Here is a 16,038-nt window from a genome sequence, read left to right as displayed (position 1 = left end):
TTTTTGGCTGATGCTACATAAGCTCATATGCTTGCTTTCTTGCATCACATGCCACAATTACTATTACCGTGGCATCTCACAATGCCTAAGATTTTGCGTGCTCACCAGATAAAATGTTTATAGCTCCCCAGTAAAAAACTGCAATCTCTTCTGTTGAGGGTAAAAACACCTATCCCCTCCTTGTAACGCAGTGGCTATATCGCATTGCCTGTCATGACTGCGGTAGTCACTACATCGGGGAAACAGCTAGCGGGCAGCAAGACTGGATATCAGAACATGAGAGGGCATCATATCGCCTGATTCCAGACACTCTGCTGTCACAGAGCACTATCGATCATCTCAACACGACCTTGACCTCTGCCGAGATATCGAAATCGTCAACCACTTGCACAATTACCATCAGCAGTTGTGACTCAAATCACTCCGTATCCGGTTGTCACAGTACTTTTAACCTCAACAGAGGCATGCGTGTACGTCCACTCATGGAGGCGGTTATTCTGCACTGTGATAAACATGCCACAAGTGCACACCCTGCATTCACAGCCACAAGCATTTGGTTCTAATCATCGATTGTCCCCACTGTTGTTTGCAATCGTGTAACGCTTTTATTGCCTTACATGACCATGCCCGGACATTCTTTGTTTCATATTGACGTTCATGTTTCAGCTGATGAAAAGTCCCTCAGACTCGAAAGTTACTTTTTGTTTTATTTTTAATTTATTCCATTCATTTGTTTACCTTATTTTGTACCTGTAGGTTCTATTAAAGTTACTACCTTACTTGTACCCGCAATTTTCATTATTATTTCAGTTCTGTTGGAGAACAATATTTATACTTCTTACCAATAACATAGAATGTTTAAGGGTTTGAACATGGAGGAATGCATTTAAGGAAATCCCAAGGAATATGTATTCTCTCGCTGTCTCCCTCTCCCAAAATTATGTATAAAGGCATATAAAGGAGGAAGAGATTATATGTTACATTTGGCCCCGAGTGCCAAGCGAGTGACTATAGCGATTTCTAAGTGATATTAAAGCAATTTTCTCAAAGAGCGGCTGATAATTATAGTAGTATCCTTCGTTTCTCACAGTTATTTAATTTTGCTGTTCTAAAGTAAAGAATTTAGCGTACCTAACAGAAAGGAAAGACACCTTTCTTCTTGTACATAGGATTATTTATTAACGCACTAACTACTAACCTTCCTTTATCGCTTGGTCACTGGTGGCACCGCTCCTGCCTCCATGTGGCGGGGCTGGAAATCCGGGAGAAGAAAGCCACCCTCCCAGGGCAAAAAGGAGCAAAGATGGACAAAATTAAACAGTCCACTTATGGATCTTTTGATCCAGACCTAGATAGACATGATCAAGATCATGATGACACAACATCCCATGCTAAACGACAAAAAAAAGAAGGAACGGATAATACCGTACCTCTCTTTTTAATTCTACACTCTTCCACAGACCAACCATTGAGTAAGCTTTCCCCATTTTTGATACAAAAATGTCTTGAAAATGTGGCTGACCCTCCAAAAATGGTTAGGCGACTGAGATCCGGAGACTTATTAATTGAAATGACCGAACGTAGACACGCTGAGAGACTGTTAAAAGTATCTACCTTTGGTGGAATTCCCACGAAGGTTACCCCACATGCCACCTTAAACTCCTCTAAAGGGGTAATATCAGAGTGGGACCTTTTAAACGTATCGGAGGATGAACTTGTCCAGGAACTACAAGATCAAAATGTGACACACGCAAAAAGAATCGTCATCAAAAAAGATGGAGTCTGTCCCTACTCGGACAGTGATACTCACATTTAAAACACTGAACCTGCCTACCACTATAAAAGCTGGTTACCTTAGGTGTCAGGTAAGATCTTACATCCTGAACCCAGTCCGGTGCTTTAAGTGCCAAAAATTTGGCCATTCGCAAACTGTATGCAGGGGAGTTTTTGTCTGCCCAAATTGCGGGTCCTCAGATCACAATCAGAGTGAGTGTTCTGCTGCAAAAATGACGTGCGTGAACTGCAAAGGTGACCACCCGGCATATTCCAAAATTTGTGAAAAATGGAAAACTGAAAAAAAAAATAGTACAATACAAGGTCGAAAACAAAGTCAGCTACCAAGAAGCAAGAAAACTAGTTTCACCTACTATAAACAAAAATAGTACCTATGCTAATGTAGTAAAAAAATTCCAAACAGTCTCCACTCAAACAGATGTCACAGTTCCCATTACCAAGTTAATTTCTGATTGGGCTAGAACTGTCCTCTCTGAGCAACAACCAAGCGTGCATAAACAACAACCCAAACTCTCAGACCAGGCAAATAACACTTCACTGACAATACCAGCTGCATCTCCTCCTCAGATATGTGCTAATACATTCGATATTACAAACCCAAAATCAAAGAAAAATACCCAGGACATAATCATGGATACAGATGGGACAACTATACATGAAGAACCAATTTTAGAAATCTACGCTGAAGAAGAAATGGATACTGGTCGACCAGTTTTCAAAAAAGACAAATCAAAATTGGAACGAAATAAGCCAGTCACCTCCAAAAAGCAGTCAGATACAGCTCCATCAACTAAACATAAATAATGGCCTGTGTTTTACAATGGAACTGCAGAGGCTTTCGTTGCAACACAGATGACATCCATGCTTTAATTAACCGGTATTCTCCAATTGCTCTTTGTCTTCAGGAAACTTACCTAACCTTACAAATTTCTCCTTCGATAAAGAATTATTGCCTTTATCGAAGAGATCGTAATAGAACAAATGCTGCCCATGGTGGTGTAGCAATCCTAATAAATTCCAATATCCCAACTAAACATATTCCACTTCAAACTGAAATAGAAGCTGTCACTGTTCATATAACTCACTGTATTTCAATGATAATTGTCTCAATTTACCTACCACCAAACCATACTTACTCCTTAAAAGACCTTGAAGATCTCTTCATACAGATACCTCCACCCCTCTGTATATTAGGAGATTTTAACGGGCACCACCCCTTATGGGGCGATCCTAAACTAGATAGACAGGGTCGACTAATTGAAAGCTTTCTAGAGTCGCAAAATCTTACCATACCCAATACTGGTGCACACACTCACATATAACTCCCAACTGGACACACCTCAGCAATAGATCTCTCAATTCGTTCTCCAGTCCTGGTCCCAAGCATAGAGTGGCATGTTTCAAATGATCCTATGGGCAGTGATCACTTTCCAATCATATGCAATTTTTTAATATCAAAGACTCCTTCAAACAAACCCCGCAGGAAATGGAAATTTGTTCGGGCAGACTGGGCAAAATTTCGGACATCAATCTCTCTTGATGAGGAAAAAATCCAGCTCCAGAATATTGATAATGTGACAGACTACATCACGTCACATCTTCTAAAAGTGGCCAAGGAGACAATACCATTATCAAATCCCCCTGGTCGCAAGCATTATAATTACTGGTGGAATGAGGAATGTACAAAAGCAAAGAAAACGAAAATTAAAGCCTGGAATTTATTTCGGCGATGTCCAACCACAACCAATCTCATTAACTATAAGAAACTAAGAGCAAAAGCACGATTTGTACAAAGGCAAGCCAAGAAAGAATCCTGGACCCGTTTTGCATCGACCTTTAATAGAAACACTGATCAGAAAACTATATGGAAAAAAATTAGACAGTTATCTGGTAAGTTTCCTACTATACCTTCTCCCATTCTCTCCTGGAAAGGACAAGATCTATCCAGTCCCTTAGATATTGCTAATGCTTTGGGCAGTACGTTCGCTGAAATCTCAGCAGCATCAGCCTTTTCTACATCATTCAAACGAATTAAAAACACCAAAGAAAAGCATTCTATAAACTTTCACACTGCCCGCCTTCTTTCATATAACAAACCTCTGCTATACTCTGAACTTTTGCATGCTATTAGAACAGCCCACAATGGTGCTGCAGGGCCAGATGGGATTTATTATGTGATGCTACAACATCTTGATGACAAAGCTTTGCGCTTGCTGCTGGTTTTTTACAATCGTATATTTTCAGAAAATGTTTTTCCAGCCTCCTGGCATCACTCTACTGTTTTGGCACTTCTAAAGCCTGGGAAAGATCCAACCAACCCCCATAGCTATAGACCGATATCTCTCTCAAGCTGCCTCAGCAAAATCCTAGAAAAGATTGTCCACAGAAGACTCGTCTGGATCATTGAGTCAGAACATCTAATGAGCCATAGTCAATATGGCTTTCGTAAAAATAGGTCGTGCTTAGATCTTATGGTCAAGGCTGAATTCGCCATTCGAAATGCCTTCGTTAAACGTGAACATCTTGTAATGGTTTCTATAGACATAGAGAAGGCTTTTGACACCACCTGGCGGCATGGCATACTTGGTGATCTACACGCCCTTGGTCTGCGGGGCAACCTTCCTATATTTATTCAAAACTTCCTATGTACCAGATCGTTTCAAGTTCAGTACCAACATGCTCTCTCTACAATGTTCATGCAGGAAGAGGGTGTTCCACAAGGATCAGTACTGAGTGCCACTCTGTTTGCTCTTAGAATAGATTCTATTACAAGACAGCTTCCAAATTCAATCGAGACTTATCTTTATGCAGATGACCTCTCCATCTCCTGCCATTCCCAAAATATGAGGTCTATTGAATGGCAGCTTCAGATATCACTAAATAAAATACAACAGTGGGCTAGCATCAATGGCCATCGGCTCTCGCAGCAGAACACAGTTGCAATTCATTTTTGTAGGCAGCGCAAACTTCATCCAGATCCCGAACTTCAAATTTCTAATGTCTCAATCCCGGTCACTAATAATATCAGATTTCTAGGATTAATCCTTGACAACAAGTTAAATTTTATAGACCATATTAAAAATGTACGTACTTCCTGTCTAAAAAAGTTAAACATTCTCAAAGCTTTATCCGCCCAAACATGGGGTGCAGATCGTACTTCTCTGCTTCGGCTATACAGGTCATTAATCAGATCCCACCTTGATTATGGAGCTCCCATCTATGATTCTGCCAGAATGAGCGCATTACGCTGGCTTGATCCCATTCAACACAGTGCTTTGAGGATTGCACTTGGTGCTTTTAGAACGTCGCCCAAACATAGTCTCTATATTGATGCTCATGAGCCCCCATTATCGTTACGTAGAAAAACACTGTTACTAAAGTATGCCGTTAAGATACAAAGCTGTGCCTCGCATCCGATTCAGTCATACTTGTTCAATCCACCACTAGAAAACCTCTTCAGAAATAAACCTAGCATAGTAAAGCCAGCTGGTCTTCGTCTCCTTGAACTGATGGAAGTTTGGAATCTTTCCGTTCATTCCGTACAACAGGTAGCAACCTGCTGTCAACCACCATGGGCGTCTCTTCCTCTGGTGACTTGTGACACTTATCTCTGCCAATGGGGAAAAGACATTTTACAAGCATCTAATATCATACAACTTCTTGCAGTTCACACTCAAAGATATAGTGATTTTTCCCCAATTTATACAGATGGCTCTAAATCAAATTCAAACGTTGGAGCAGCTGCAGTGTTTCCGAATACCGTTATTTCAGTATCCCTTCCATCTGAATTCAGTATCTTTTCAGCTGAAATATATGCAATTAAACTGGCCTTACAAAATCTCTGTGCTGATCGATCTTTAAAATCAGTTATTTACACCGATTCGCTTAGTTCAATCATGGCTTTATGTAATTTCTCAGATAAAGTTCACCCTGTTATAGAAGAAATACGAAACATATTACTAAAAATTGAAGAACGCCATCAACAGGTCATCTTCTGTTGGATTCCAGCACATTCTGGTATTTTGGGCAATGAACTGGCTCCATCTGGCAACAGGTTCTAGACACCGTCGATCGCGGGGGACAGGTTGATGTGATCTACACAGACCTTACTAAGGCTTTCGACAGTGTCCCGCATAATCAACTTGCTCAAAAACTAAGCCACTATGGAATACTTGACCCTTTATTATCCTGGTTGATGAGTTATATCTCATATCGTAAACATACAGTGATCATCGGACAGGAAGTCTCAAGGGAATTTTTTCCATCGAGAGGAGTACCACAGGGATCATCTCTTGGGCCTCTTTTATTCACCATCTTTATCAATGATCTACCGCAATTTGTTGAGAGAGGTGGTATCAAGATACTAATGTTTGCCGATGATGTGAAACTATATTCACCTATCTGCAGTCCAGATGATGCAGTTAACCTTCAGACTGCTCTCAACTCTTTTGCTGATTGGGTTGCTTTGAATGGTTTGGAGGTTAATACTATGAAGTGCAGCTCTATTTCCTTTGCCGCTACGAGGAAAACTAAGCCTTTAGTTAATGAATATTACATCAAGGAGATGCCGATTTCCAGAGTTGACGAAGTTAAAGATCTGGGAGTTACTTTTACCGCTACATGTGGGTTTGAAAAACACGTTAGGAATATATTGAACCAAGCGAAAAAACAAATTGGCTTCATTAAACGGCAGACGTACAGATTTCAAGATCCTCAGTTCTCTGTGCTCCTATTTAAGACAACTATACTCCCTATAGTGGAGTTTGCTTCTCCTATATGGAACCCACACTATGCATACTTGATACAGCAAATAGAATCGCTCCAGATGAAATTTATCCACTATCTTTCCAGACGTAACCCCATGTTTTACCACAGAATCTTCTACCGGAATCTCTGTTCCTACTTCAAGCTTCAATCTCTGGAAACTCGGCGAACTGTTCTTGATTTAAAACTGTTGTACCACATCTTCGCTGGATCAACTTACCTGCCGGATCTTCTATGCCATATTGACCTTCACGCTCCAGTGGTAGCTACTAGACAGAAGAATACTTTCCACATCGGCAACTCCAGATTAGAGATATCCAGGAACTCCTTCTTCAAAAGAACATTGGCACTCATGAACAAGTTTGACTTGGATATGGCTGTGAACAAGAAACAATTTCACAGATCTATTTGGAGTAAATTGACCGATTGACGGATGAGTTCTGGCCCAAAGATGTCCTCATTAATTCGTGTGTGTGTGTGATGATGTCTCCTGCAGCAAACTGCTTTCTGCGAGTTTACATAGCGCTGGACTTGACGTCATGAATATCTTTTTATTTTTGTGAATTGAACTTTTCCTGTTTCCATTGTACAAAGTATATTAGTCTACCACTTATTTTTATGTTTGTACAACCTTTGCTCTGTTATACACTTTAACTGGGCGAATGCCTGTTGTGTATATTATATGTTAAAAAATAAATAATAAAATAAAATAAAGCCGCAAAAAATCCAACTAGCTTAGACTTATCTAATATCCCTGTTCTGCCATCAGACTTTGCAGTAGCTATTCAAGCTGCATGCTTGTCAGAATGGACAACAATCTGGCACTCTCAAACAAATAATAAATTCTTTCAATTTAAACACGATCCAAAAAATTGGTGCTCCGGTATCCGTACATCAAGACGAGAAGAAGTAGTCCTATCAAGGGCAAGAATAGGTCATACAGAGGAGACGATCCACCACAGTGTCCACATTGCTATATAAATCTGACTGTTAAACACATACTCATTGACTGCCCCTACTATAGACAAGACAGAGCATCAACTCTGCTATCACTGGTAAATCTTAATAAACCAATAACTTTAGAGAATCTCATTTGTGACAAGGCAAATATTTTCGAATTTTTCAACTTTCTGAAGCAGATTGGACTTTTTAATCTTTTCTGATTTTATAAAATTTTTTTTTTGATTTCCCTATATAAAAAAATGAATAGGCGCATTATAGCCATAGTAGCTTATGCGCCATTAAACGCCCATAACAACAACAACAACAACAACAACAAAGCTGTTATGCCTAAATTATGTTTTTAGCTATGCTTAAATTTTGTGTTTAGCATTTTCATGTGAATAGGCGCATTATAGCCACAGCAGCTTATGCACCGATAAACCCCCATAACACACACACACATATGTTACAACTATGAGCAGAGCATTATCAATTTTGAGGTGGGGAAACCCACATATTTGAAAATTTGAATGATTTTTTTTGTCGCAGTACTTACTTTAGATAGCTATTGATCTTAAATATATTTCTTGATTTTTAGCACATTTTCTGATAATCAGAGCTTCTACAAATTGTAAGGAAGTAGTGGGAGGGGACCAAAATAAGCCCTTTTTTTAGTATGTATGTTGGTAGTTATCAGTGCAGACAGGCTGCAAGAGTAGCTCATGGTGTCTTGTCAATGATATACAGGAATTTTTTTAGCAGGGATAAGGAGGTGATTATTCCCTTGTATAAGGCAATGGTCAGGCCACACCTTGAGTATTGTATACAGGTCTGGAGGCCTCATTTCAAGAAGGATGTAGAGCTGCTGGAACGAGTACAGAGAAGGGCAACAAGATTAGTGAATGGAACAAAGGTGTGCTCTTACGAAGAAAGGCTTAAGTTTTGCAAATTACAGTGTCTGGAGACTAGGCACCGGCGAGGTCATCTGATAGAGGTGTATAAAGCCTTGAATGGTTTGAGCATGCTCAATGCCGATGGGATTCTTCCTCTTGCTCAGAATAATCACCTGAGAGGGCATAAATTCAAATTGAGGAAAGACAGATGTAGGATAGATGTGCGGAAATATGCCTTTAGCCAGCGGGTGGTTGGTTGGTGGAACAGACTTCCATCCCTTGTTGTGGAAGTTGATAGCCTAAATAAATTTAAGGCTCAGCTGGACAGGTATTTCGAACGAATGGAGGGGTGAAATGGAAGTGTTTTTTTTTTTTTTTTGGCTAATGCTGCATAAGCTTGCTTTCTTGCATCATATGCCCCTACTAATGCTAATAGTTGTGATTAAAATGCAGAATTTTTATTTGTAAATGGTTCTGTTGAGAAAAAGTTTGATTGTCCTGTTATTAGAATATTCAAAGGAAGCCCACTGTTTTGAAGTTTTATTTTAATGCTAGTTTTTGATGACAGTTATTAACCACCATCTCAAAACACCTAAAAAGTATTTTTGTAATTAAGGTTTCAAAATGTGCATTGTTCAGAACATGTTAATGGATTTCAGGAGGTTTTTAATAAATGCCATTCCAAAATATGCTCCAAAACGGAACTTGAAAATAATAGCGAAATCCCTTTTTTAATATTCTTGTAAGACAACTGAACTCTCTCAATGTACGTGCAGGATTTTGCATTGTAATTCTAACAACCTTCAGGCTCTTTAGAAGGCCTAATTAGGTCTTCTGTTACTACTGGGCTATTAAGAGTTTTTCACATGCTCTGACCTTCAGAAAGAGCCCCAATAATATAAAAAGTATTTTCTAGATCAGTGTCTCTCCAAAACCAAAATCAGTAAAATCAGTAAAAAAAAAATTAGAAGTATATTTTTACATTCTGTTTGCTTGCACAAAATATTTTTCCATCCTTTTTTTTTTTTTTGCATCATTAATGAGCTGTCAGACCTGGTGAGGCGGAGGGTGAATCTTAGTGCATAAAGTTTCAACACTTTATTATACTGAGTTTGGCTAACTGACCTATGGAAAACCCCTGGATGGATGAATAAATTCTGAAATTTCTGTAAAAGTATAAAAATACTTTGAATGGTTACGCATTTTTGAATTCATTCTTGTAAAGTAATTGTTTTGCTCAATGTTTCACATACAAAAATTGACACAAAAAAACATTGTCTGTATTATTGCCATTATATCTAATAAATCGTTATTTTTCAAAGTGCAGAGAGCCTGTCAAAGAAAGAGGTGTCAGAACTGGAACAAACATGTCGAATTCTTGTTGGATGCATTCACACTTTAGATAGAGAAATGAGATGTACAAGATATCTCTTCAATCTCTTTCCCCTTATTCCAGATCCAGGTAATTAAAATTCTTTAGAAATCTGAATATATGCTCTGTTAATTTTCAAATATAATAGAGGTTTCGATGATTTTCAATGTGTGTGTATGTACGCGCTGCAGGGCAGAAGATTGTCATTAATAGATATTTTTCAGATTGGTGTATTAGGCTAAGGATTAGTTCTTGAACCACTGTTTTTTCTCATTTTCATAAACAACATTGAAAAAGGAATAAACGGTGTGATGTCAAAGTTTGCAGATGAAGTAAAGATTGGGAGAGTCGTTATTGATCAGTGACATGCAATGCTCCATCAGGATGGTCTGAAAAGAGACAACTATGTTTTAATGAAGAAAAATGTAAGATCTTACACTTTTGGAATAGCAGCTTCAATGATGGGCTGAATTAGAAACAGTAGAGGAAGAAAGGGATTTGGGAGTTACAATATTGCAGATACGAAGTTTTCTGAGCAGTGTAAACAGGCAGCCAGTAATGCCCTATCAATGATTTATCGAATATCATGTAGAGATAGGGAGGTCATAGCCCCACTGTATAGAACAATAGTAAGACTGAATTTGGAATATTGTCCAAGTATGGAGACTTCATCTTGAAAAACATTGAGATTCTTGAAAGGGTTTTAAGACGGTTAACTTGCGTGATAAGATCAGCAAAATGACAACTGTATGAGGAAAGACTTCATTTATGTGGGCTACGTATATGTGGTTGGCAACCAGGCACTTTAGAGGGAACATGATTGAGGTTTATAAGGTTCTGAGAGGGATTAGTGAAACGAATGAAGGCAGAATTTTTACCATTATAAAGAATTCCAAAACTAAGGGCCATAAAGTCAAATTACAGGGAAAGAGCTTTAGACTAGCTTGTAGGAAGGTTTCTTTTAACCAGCGAGTTGCTGATTACTAGAACAAGTTGCATTTGCAGGTAGTTCGAAGAAATTCAAAGGTCAACTGGATAGTTACATAGGTGAGGATGGAAATTCATAATATTTATTTTATTTTCATGTTTTTTTTGTTTTTTTTTGTCCAGTGCAGCAAAAGCCTTGCACTACATGGCTTAATTTCTTACATTAATTCAGAAAGCTGAAAATGTTAGTAAGGAATTTTGGAAAGCTTGTAATTTTAATCTGAGTTTTGTTACAAAATTTTAACTGTCATGTTTAAAAAGTACATGGTACACATTATGTAACAAAATTTTTGGAATACTGAGAAATAAGCACATTTTATGCAAATTTTTGGTTATGTAAATATTGTAGATTGCACAGAGATATATCTGCAGCTACAGAAGTTTTTAGATGTTTACAATTGATGTTCCATGTGGAATTTGCCCAACAAGTTTGAATGTGTAGAAGTGGTAGGATTCCATAGGGGGAGGACTAGACATAGGACAAATTTCAGAGCTTGAAGCTCTGAAACACTGTACACATGTGGAAAGCAGTTAACTAAGTAAAATTGAATACTGATGCAGGGAAAGTGCATATTTTGATGAGATCTTTGAAAAATTGATGCCTTATAAACTTAATTGGCTTGGTGCAAACTCTGAGCCCAACCCAGACAGTTAATCATGTTGCTCAGAAAAACTGTGCCCAGGAGGTCTGGAAATGTGTGGGAGTGGTTTGATTATGCTTAATACATGCAAAGCATTGCATCCACAGAACTTTCACAAAGAAGCTGTGTCCTACCAACCTTTAATAACAAAGCTTAATACATAGTGACCAGTGTGTCACATAGACCAGAAATCAATAGGGAATTCACTGAATCATGATTACTAATTTAGCCATTTACAGCATGGCATGTTAAAAGTTTGTATTTTTAATCTTGCTTTGTCAGCCACCAAATTCTCACATAGAATTCACCAAATGAATTGTGAGTACACAATTTCTTATGCTCGCCAAATTGCCACAGCCATTTGCCGAATTGCCGCTTGTCTTCCACCAGACTGTCACATATATCAAAATGTCACGCACTGAACTGTTGTAGAATGAATTGTCCTGAACTGAATTGATGTGATTCCAGATTCGTGATGAAAGTATTGAAGCTGAGGAAGACATTTGTCTGTGAACACAAATAATATCACACTAGTTTGAGACCTTAAAGTTCCACAGACAGCAGTGGAGAGAGTGTTTAAGTAGGTCCTGAGTACCAAGAGATAAATAAAGTGATTTTCTGAGTGATTTCATTCTGTTTTCTTTCCAGTGCCTTTCTTATTCTTAGTTCTTCTGAAGTGGTTCTGTACTTAACAGATTTTGAGTAAGAACCCAGGAAGGAAAATCACCTTTCTTAATGTATCAATTAATTTTTCACTAACAAACTAACCTCTCCAGATGCTTGGTCACTAGGTGGCACCTCTCCTGCCTCCCTGTGGCAGGACTGGAAACCTGAAAGGAAAAAATAACCCATTCAGCCAAATCCTTTCCTCCTTTTAGCCAAAAGGAGCAAAAATAGACTCTTCAAACCAGGACTCACCTGGATCATTGAATCAAACTGAACACAATTGGCAGCAGGATGATCCCATCTACTGCCAAGAGATAAAAGAAAGATGTGACCCAGACCATCTCTCCACTCTTTCTAATTTTACGTTAGTTATCAGACCAGCCAGTTAGTAAACTTTCTCCCTTTGTAATACAAAGGTGTCTAGAACATGTAGCTGGTCAGGTGACCTACTTATAGAAACAACAAATCACCATCATTCTGAGCTACTTCTTAAAACAACAACTTTTGATGGGATTCCCATCAAAGTCACTCCACATGCCACTTTAAATACATCAAAAGGGGTTATCGTGGAATGGGACCTTCTAAACAGCTCTGAAGAAGAAATTGTACAAGAGTTACAAAATCAGAATGTCATTCATGCGAAAAGAATTCTTATCAAAAAGGAAAGAAACCTAATACCAAGCCGCACTATCATACTTACTTTCAACACACCTACCCCATTAACATCAGTGAAAGCGGGATACCTGAATTGCCAGGTAAAACCATACATCCCCAATCCAATAAGATGCTTCAAGTGTCAAAAGTATGGCCATTTGCAAACAGTATGCAGAGGCCTAGCTATTTGTGCCACCTGTGGCTCAAAAGATCATAACTATAAAGAATGCAATGCACAGTCTCCTCGCTGCCCAAACTGCAAAGGAGACCACCCTGCCTACTCCAGACACTGGAGTATATGGAAAAGAGAGAAGTAAGTATAGAAATATAAAACTGAGTATAAAGTTACATACCAAGAAGCTAAAAAGCAGATACCATTACTCCCAGCAGTGAGATCATATGCAGCAGCAGCAGTCCAGAAATCAAAAGTAATTGCATCACAAACTGACATCTCAGTTCCACCTAACATCTCAATACCGGACTGGACACGTACTCTCCTCTTACAGACAAAAACAAAAACTGATCAGGCAATAAATACTCCAATTATAATCCCACCAAATCAGTAGACAAAAAACAGTAAAATACTGATACTAAAGAAATTGATGAAAAGAAGCAAGATGAACCAGTCCTGGAACTCTATGCAGCTGATGATAGGACAGTGGTGGTTGTCCAACTTTCCATAGAAAAGAAAAAATCAAAACATATCGGTGCAAATAGGCAGCCCAATGTGAATCATCGGAATCAATAACTAAGTCCAAATAATGCTTGCACTTCTTCAGTGGAATTATTGTGGGATTTGATATCAAACCTTCACAATATCAAAGACCTGATTTCCATCAGTAATCCTGCAAGTGTTTGTTTACAAGAAAGCAACCTAACTCTGCATGTAAGCATTTCAATCAAGCACTACAATATATATAGGCAAGATCGTAAAACCACAACAACCGCTCATGGAGGGATTGCCATTCTGGTAGACTCTAATATTTCCTACAGGCATATTCAGCTGCAAACACTTCTTGAAGAAGTTGTGGTACGCATTGTGACAGGAATTACCCTTACTATGGTTTCGCTATATCTTCCAACTAACCATACGTATACACTGCAAGACTTTGAGGACTTAATTGACCAATTACCATCTCCTTTTTGTCTGATGGGCACTTCATACAGACAAAAGAAGACAGATGATCGAAAAACTTTTAGATAGCAGGAATTTAGCACTCTTAAACACGGGTACTCACACCCATGTCCATTTACCAACAGGGAGTACTTCTGTAGTTGATCTCACCATCTGTTCCCCGGTTCTCTTTCCTATTTTCTACTGGTCTGTCTCAAATGATCCCTATAACAGTGATCATTACCCAGTTGTTTGTCACCTATTAACAAATGGTGTACCGCAATTAATAAGAGGTAAAAAGTGGAAATTTTGCAAAGCAAACTGGGAAAAATACCAATGTGCTGCTTCTTTAGATGAGCAAACTATAAGGCATTGTGATATCAATAGTGCTGTTACTTATGTTACAAACCAAATCATTTCTGCTGCAAATATTTCAATACCAAAGACCACTGATTGTTACCATAAACATTACAAGCAGTGGTGAAATGAAGAGTGCCTGGAATCAAAGAAAGAAAAAAAATAAAGTTTGGAATCAGTTCAGAAAGTTCCCCACCACCACTAATCTCATAAAATATAAGAAAGCCAGAGCAAAAGCACGTCATATACGTCGGAAATCTCAAAAAGAGTCCTGGATATCTTTTGCCAGCAAAATTAATAGAAATACTGATACTGGAATTATCTGGAATAAAATTAAAGAAATTTCAGGTAAATATTCAACAGCCCCTAAACCGATAATCAGCTGGAAAGGCCATGACATAACTGATCCAGAAAGAATTGTCAGCTACATCATCATATAGACCAGTCTTTCAAAAATATAAAACTCAAATTGAAAAATACAAAATTTAATTTCCACACAACTAATGAGATTCCATACAATCAACCCTTCACTATAAAAACCCTTCACTTAGCCAAATCAAAACAAAGTGCAGCAGGTCTGGATGGAATACACTATTAAATGATAAAGCACCTCACCAAAAATTCCTTGTTCATTCTCCTACTGCTTTGTAATAGGATATACCTTGAGCACACATATCCAGACTCTTGGCAGCATTCGTTTGTGCTGGCCTTTCCAAAACCAGGGAAGAACCACTGAAATCCAAATAATTATCACCCTATTTCCCTCACTAGCTGTCTTAGTAAAACTTTTAGTAGAAAGAATGGTGAATGATCGGTTAACATGGTTTCTTGACTCGCAAAATCTCCTTAGTCAGAGCCAATATGGTTTTCTGAAAAACAGATCAACACTGGATATATTGACAAATGCAGATGTTTGCTTTGGCAAACATCTGCAATGTCTTTCGCCGAAACGAACATCTTGTTTTGATGTCTTGACATTGAAAAGGCTTTTGATACTACCTGGAGATATGGTATCCTACAGGAGTTGCACAAATTAGGATTGCCTGGCCATCTACCAAAGTTCCTCCAGAACTTTACGTGTAAAAACTTTCCAAGTCCGCTACCATAACATTTTGTCGCAAATATACAATCAAGAACAGGGAGTACCCCAAGACTAAGTGCTTAGTGCAACCCTTTTCGCAATAAAAATCAATCCTATCATAGAAGTCATTCCAGAAACAGTAGAAACATATCTATATGCAGACAATCTCACTATTTCATGTCACTCGCAGAATATGCGGACAATTGAGAGACAGCTTGAATGCACTATAAACAAAATAGAGTCCCGGTCCACCTATAATGGATATCGACTCTCAGTACAAAAGACAGCAGCAATACACTTCTGCAGAAAACGAAAGATGCATCCTGACCCAAAACTAAAAATAAGCAATCAACAAATCCCACTGAAACATAATCTCCGATTACTGGGTCTAATCATGGATCATGACATGGGGAGCTGAGCAGTTTTCTGAGCAGTGCAGATGGGCTGCAAGAGTAGCTCATGGTGTCTTGTCAATGATATATGGGAATTTTTCTAGCAGGGATAAGGAGGAGATCATTCCCTTGTATAAGGCAATGGTCAGGCCACACCTTGAGTACTGTATACAGGTCTGGGGGCCTCATTTCAAGAAGGATGTAGAGCTGCTGGAACGAGTACAGAGAAGGGCAACAAGATTAGTGAATGGAACAAAGGGTTGCTCTTACGAAGAAAGGCTTAAGTTTTGCAAATTACAGTGTCTGGAGACTAGGCACCGGCAAGGTGATCTGAGCCTTAAATGATTTGAGAATGCTCAGTGCTGATGGGATTCTTCCTCT

General features: G+C 38.6%; 1 protein-coding gene across 7 annotated transcripts in view; it reads left to right on the top strand.

Moving 5' to 3' along the window:
- Positions 1-16,038, top strand: part of LOC150089351 (uncharacterized) — a 326,575-nt gene that overhangs the window by 211,231 nt on the left and 99,306 nt on the right. For 5 of the 7 annotated variants that reach the window (XR_016546662.1, XM_090368533.1, XM_090368532.1 and 2 more), the window contains one exon: positions 9,716-9,855. The exons of the other annotated variants lie outside the window; for them this stretch is intronic. Coding sequence is in view for 4 of the 5 variants with exons in the window: in XM_090368533.1 (XP_090224659.1) it covers positions 9,716-9,855 (140 nt within the window). In the remaining variant the exon portion in view is untranslated. The remainder of the gene's footprint in view (positions 1-9,715; positions 9,856-16,038) is intronic. 7 annotated transcript variants of the gene reach the window in all.

This window comes from Mastigoproctus giganteus, chromosome 2 (genome assembly GCF_048544385.1).
Source record: "Mastigoproctus giganteus isolate SK-2022 chromosome 2, ASM4854438v1, whole genome shotgun sequence".
NCBI classification, from domain to species: Eukaryota; Metazoa; Arthropoda; class Arachnida; order Uropygi; family Thelyphonidae; genus Mastigoproctus; species Mastigoproctus giganteus.
The sequence above is the reverse complement of the archived record's forward strand: the minus strand, read 5'-3'. Positions and strand labels throughout refer to the sequence as shown.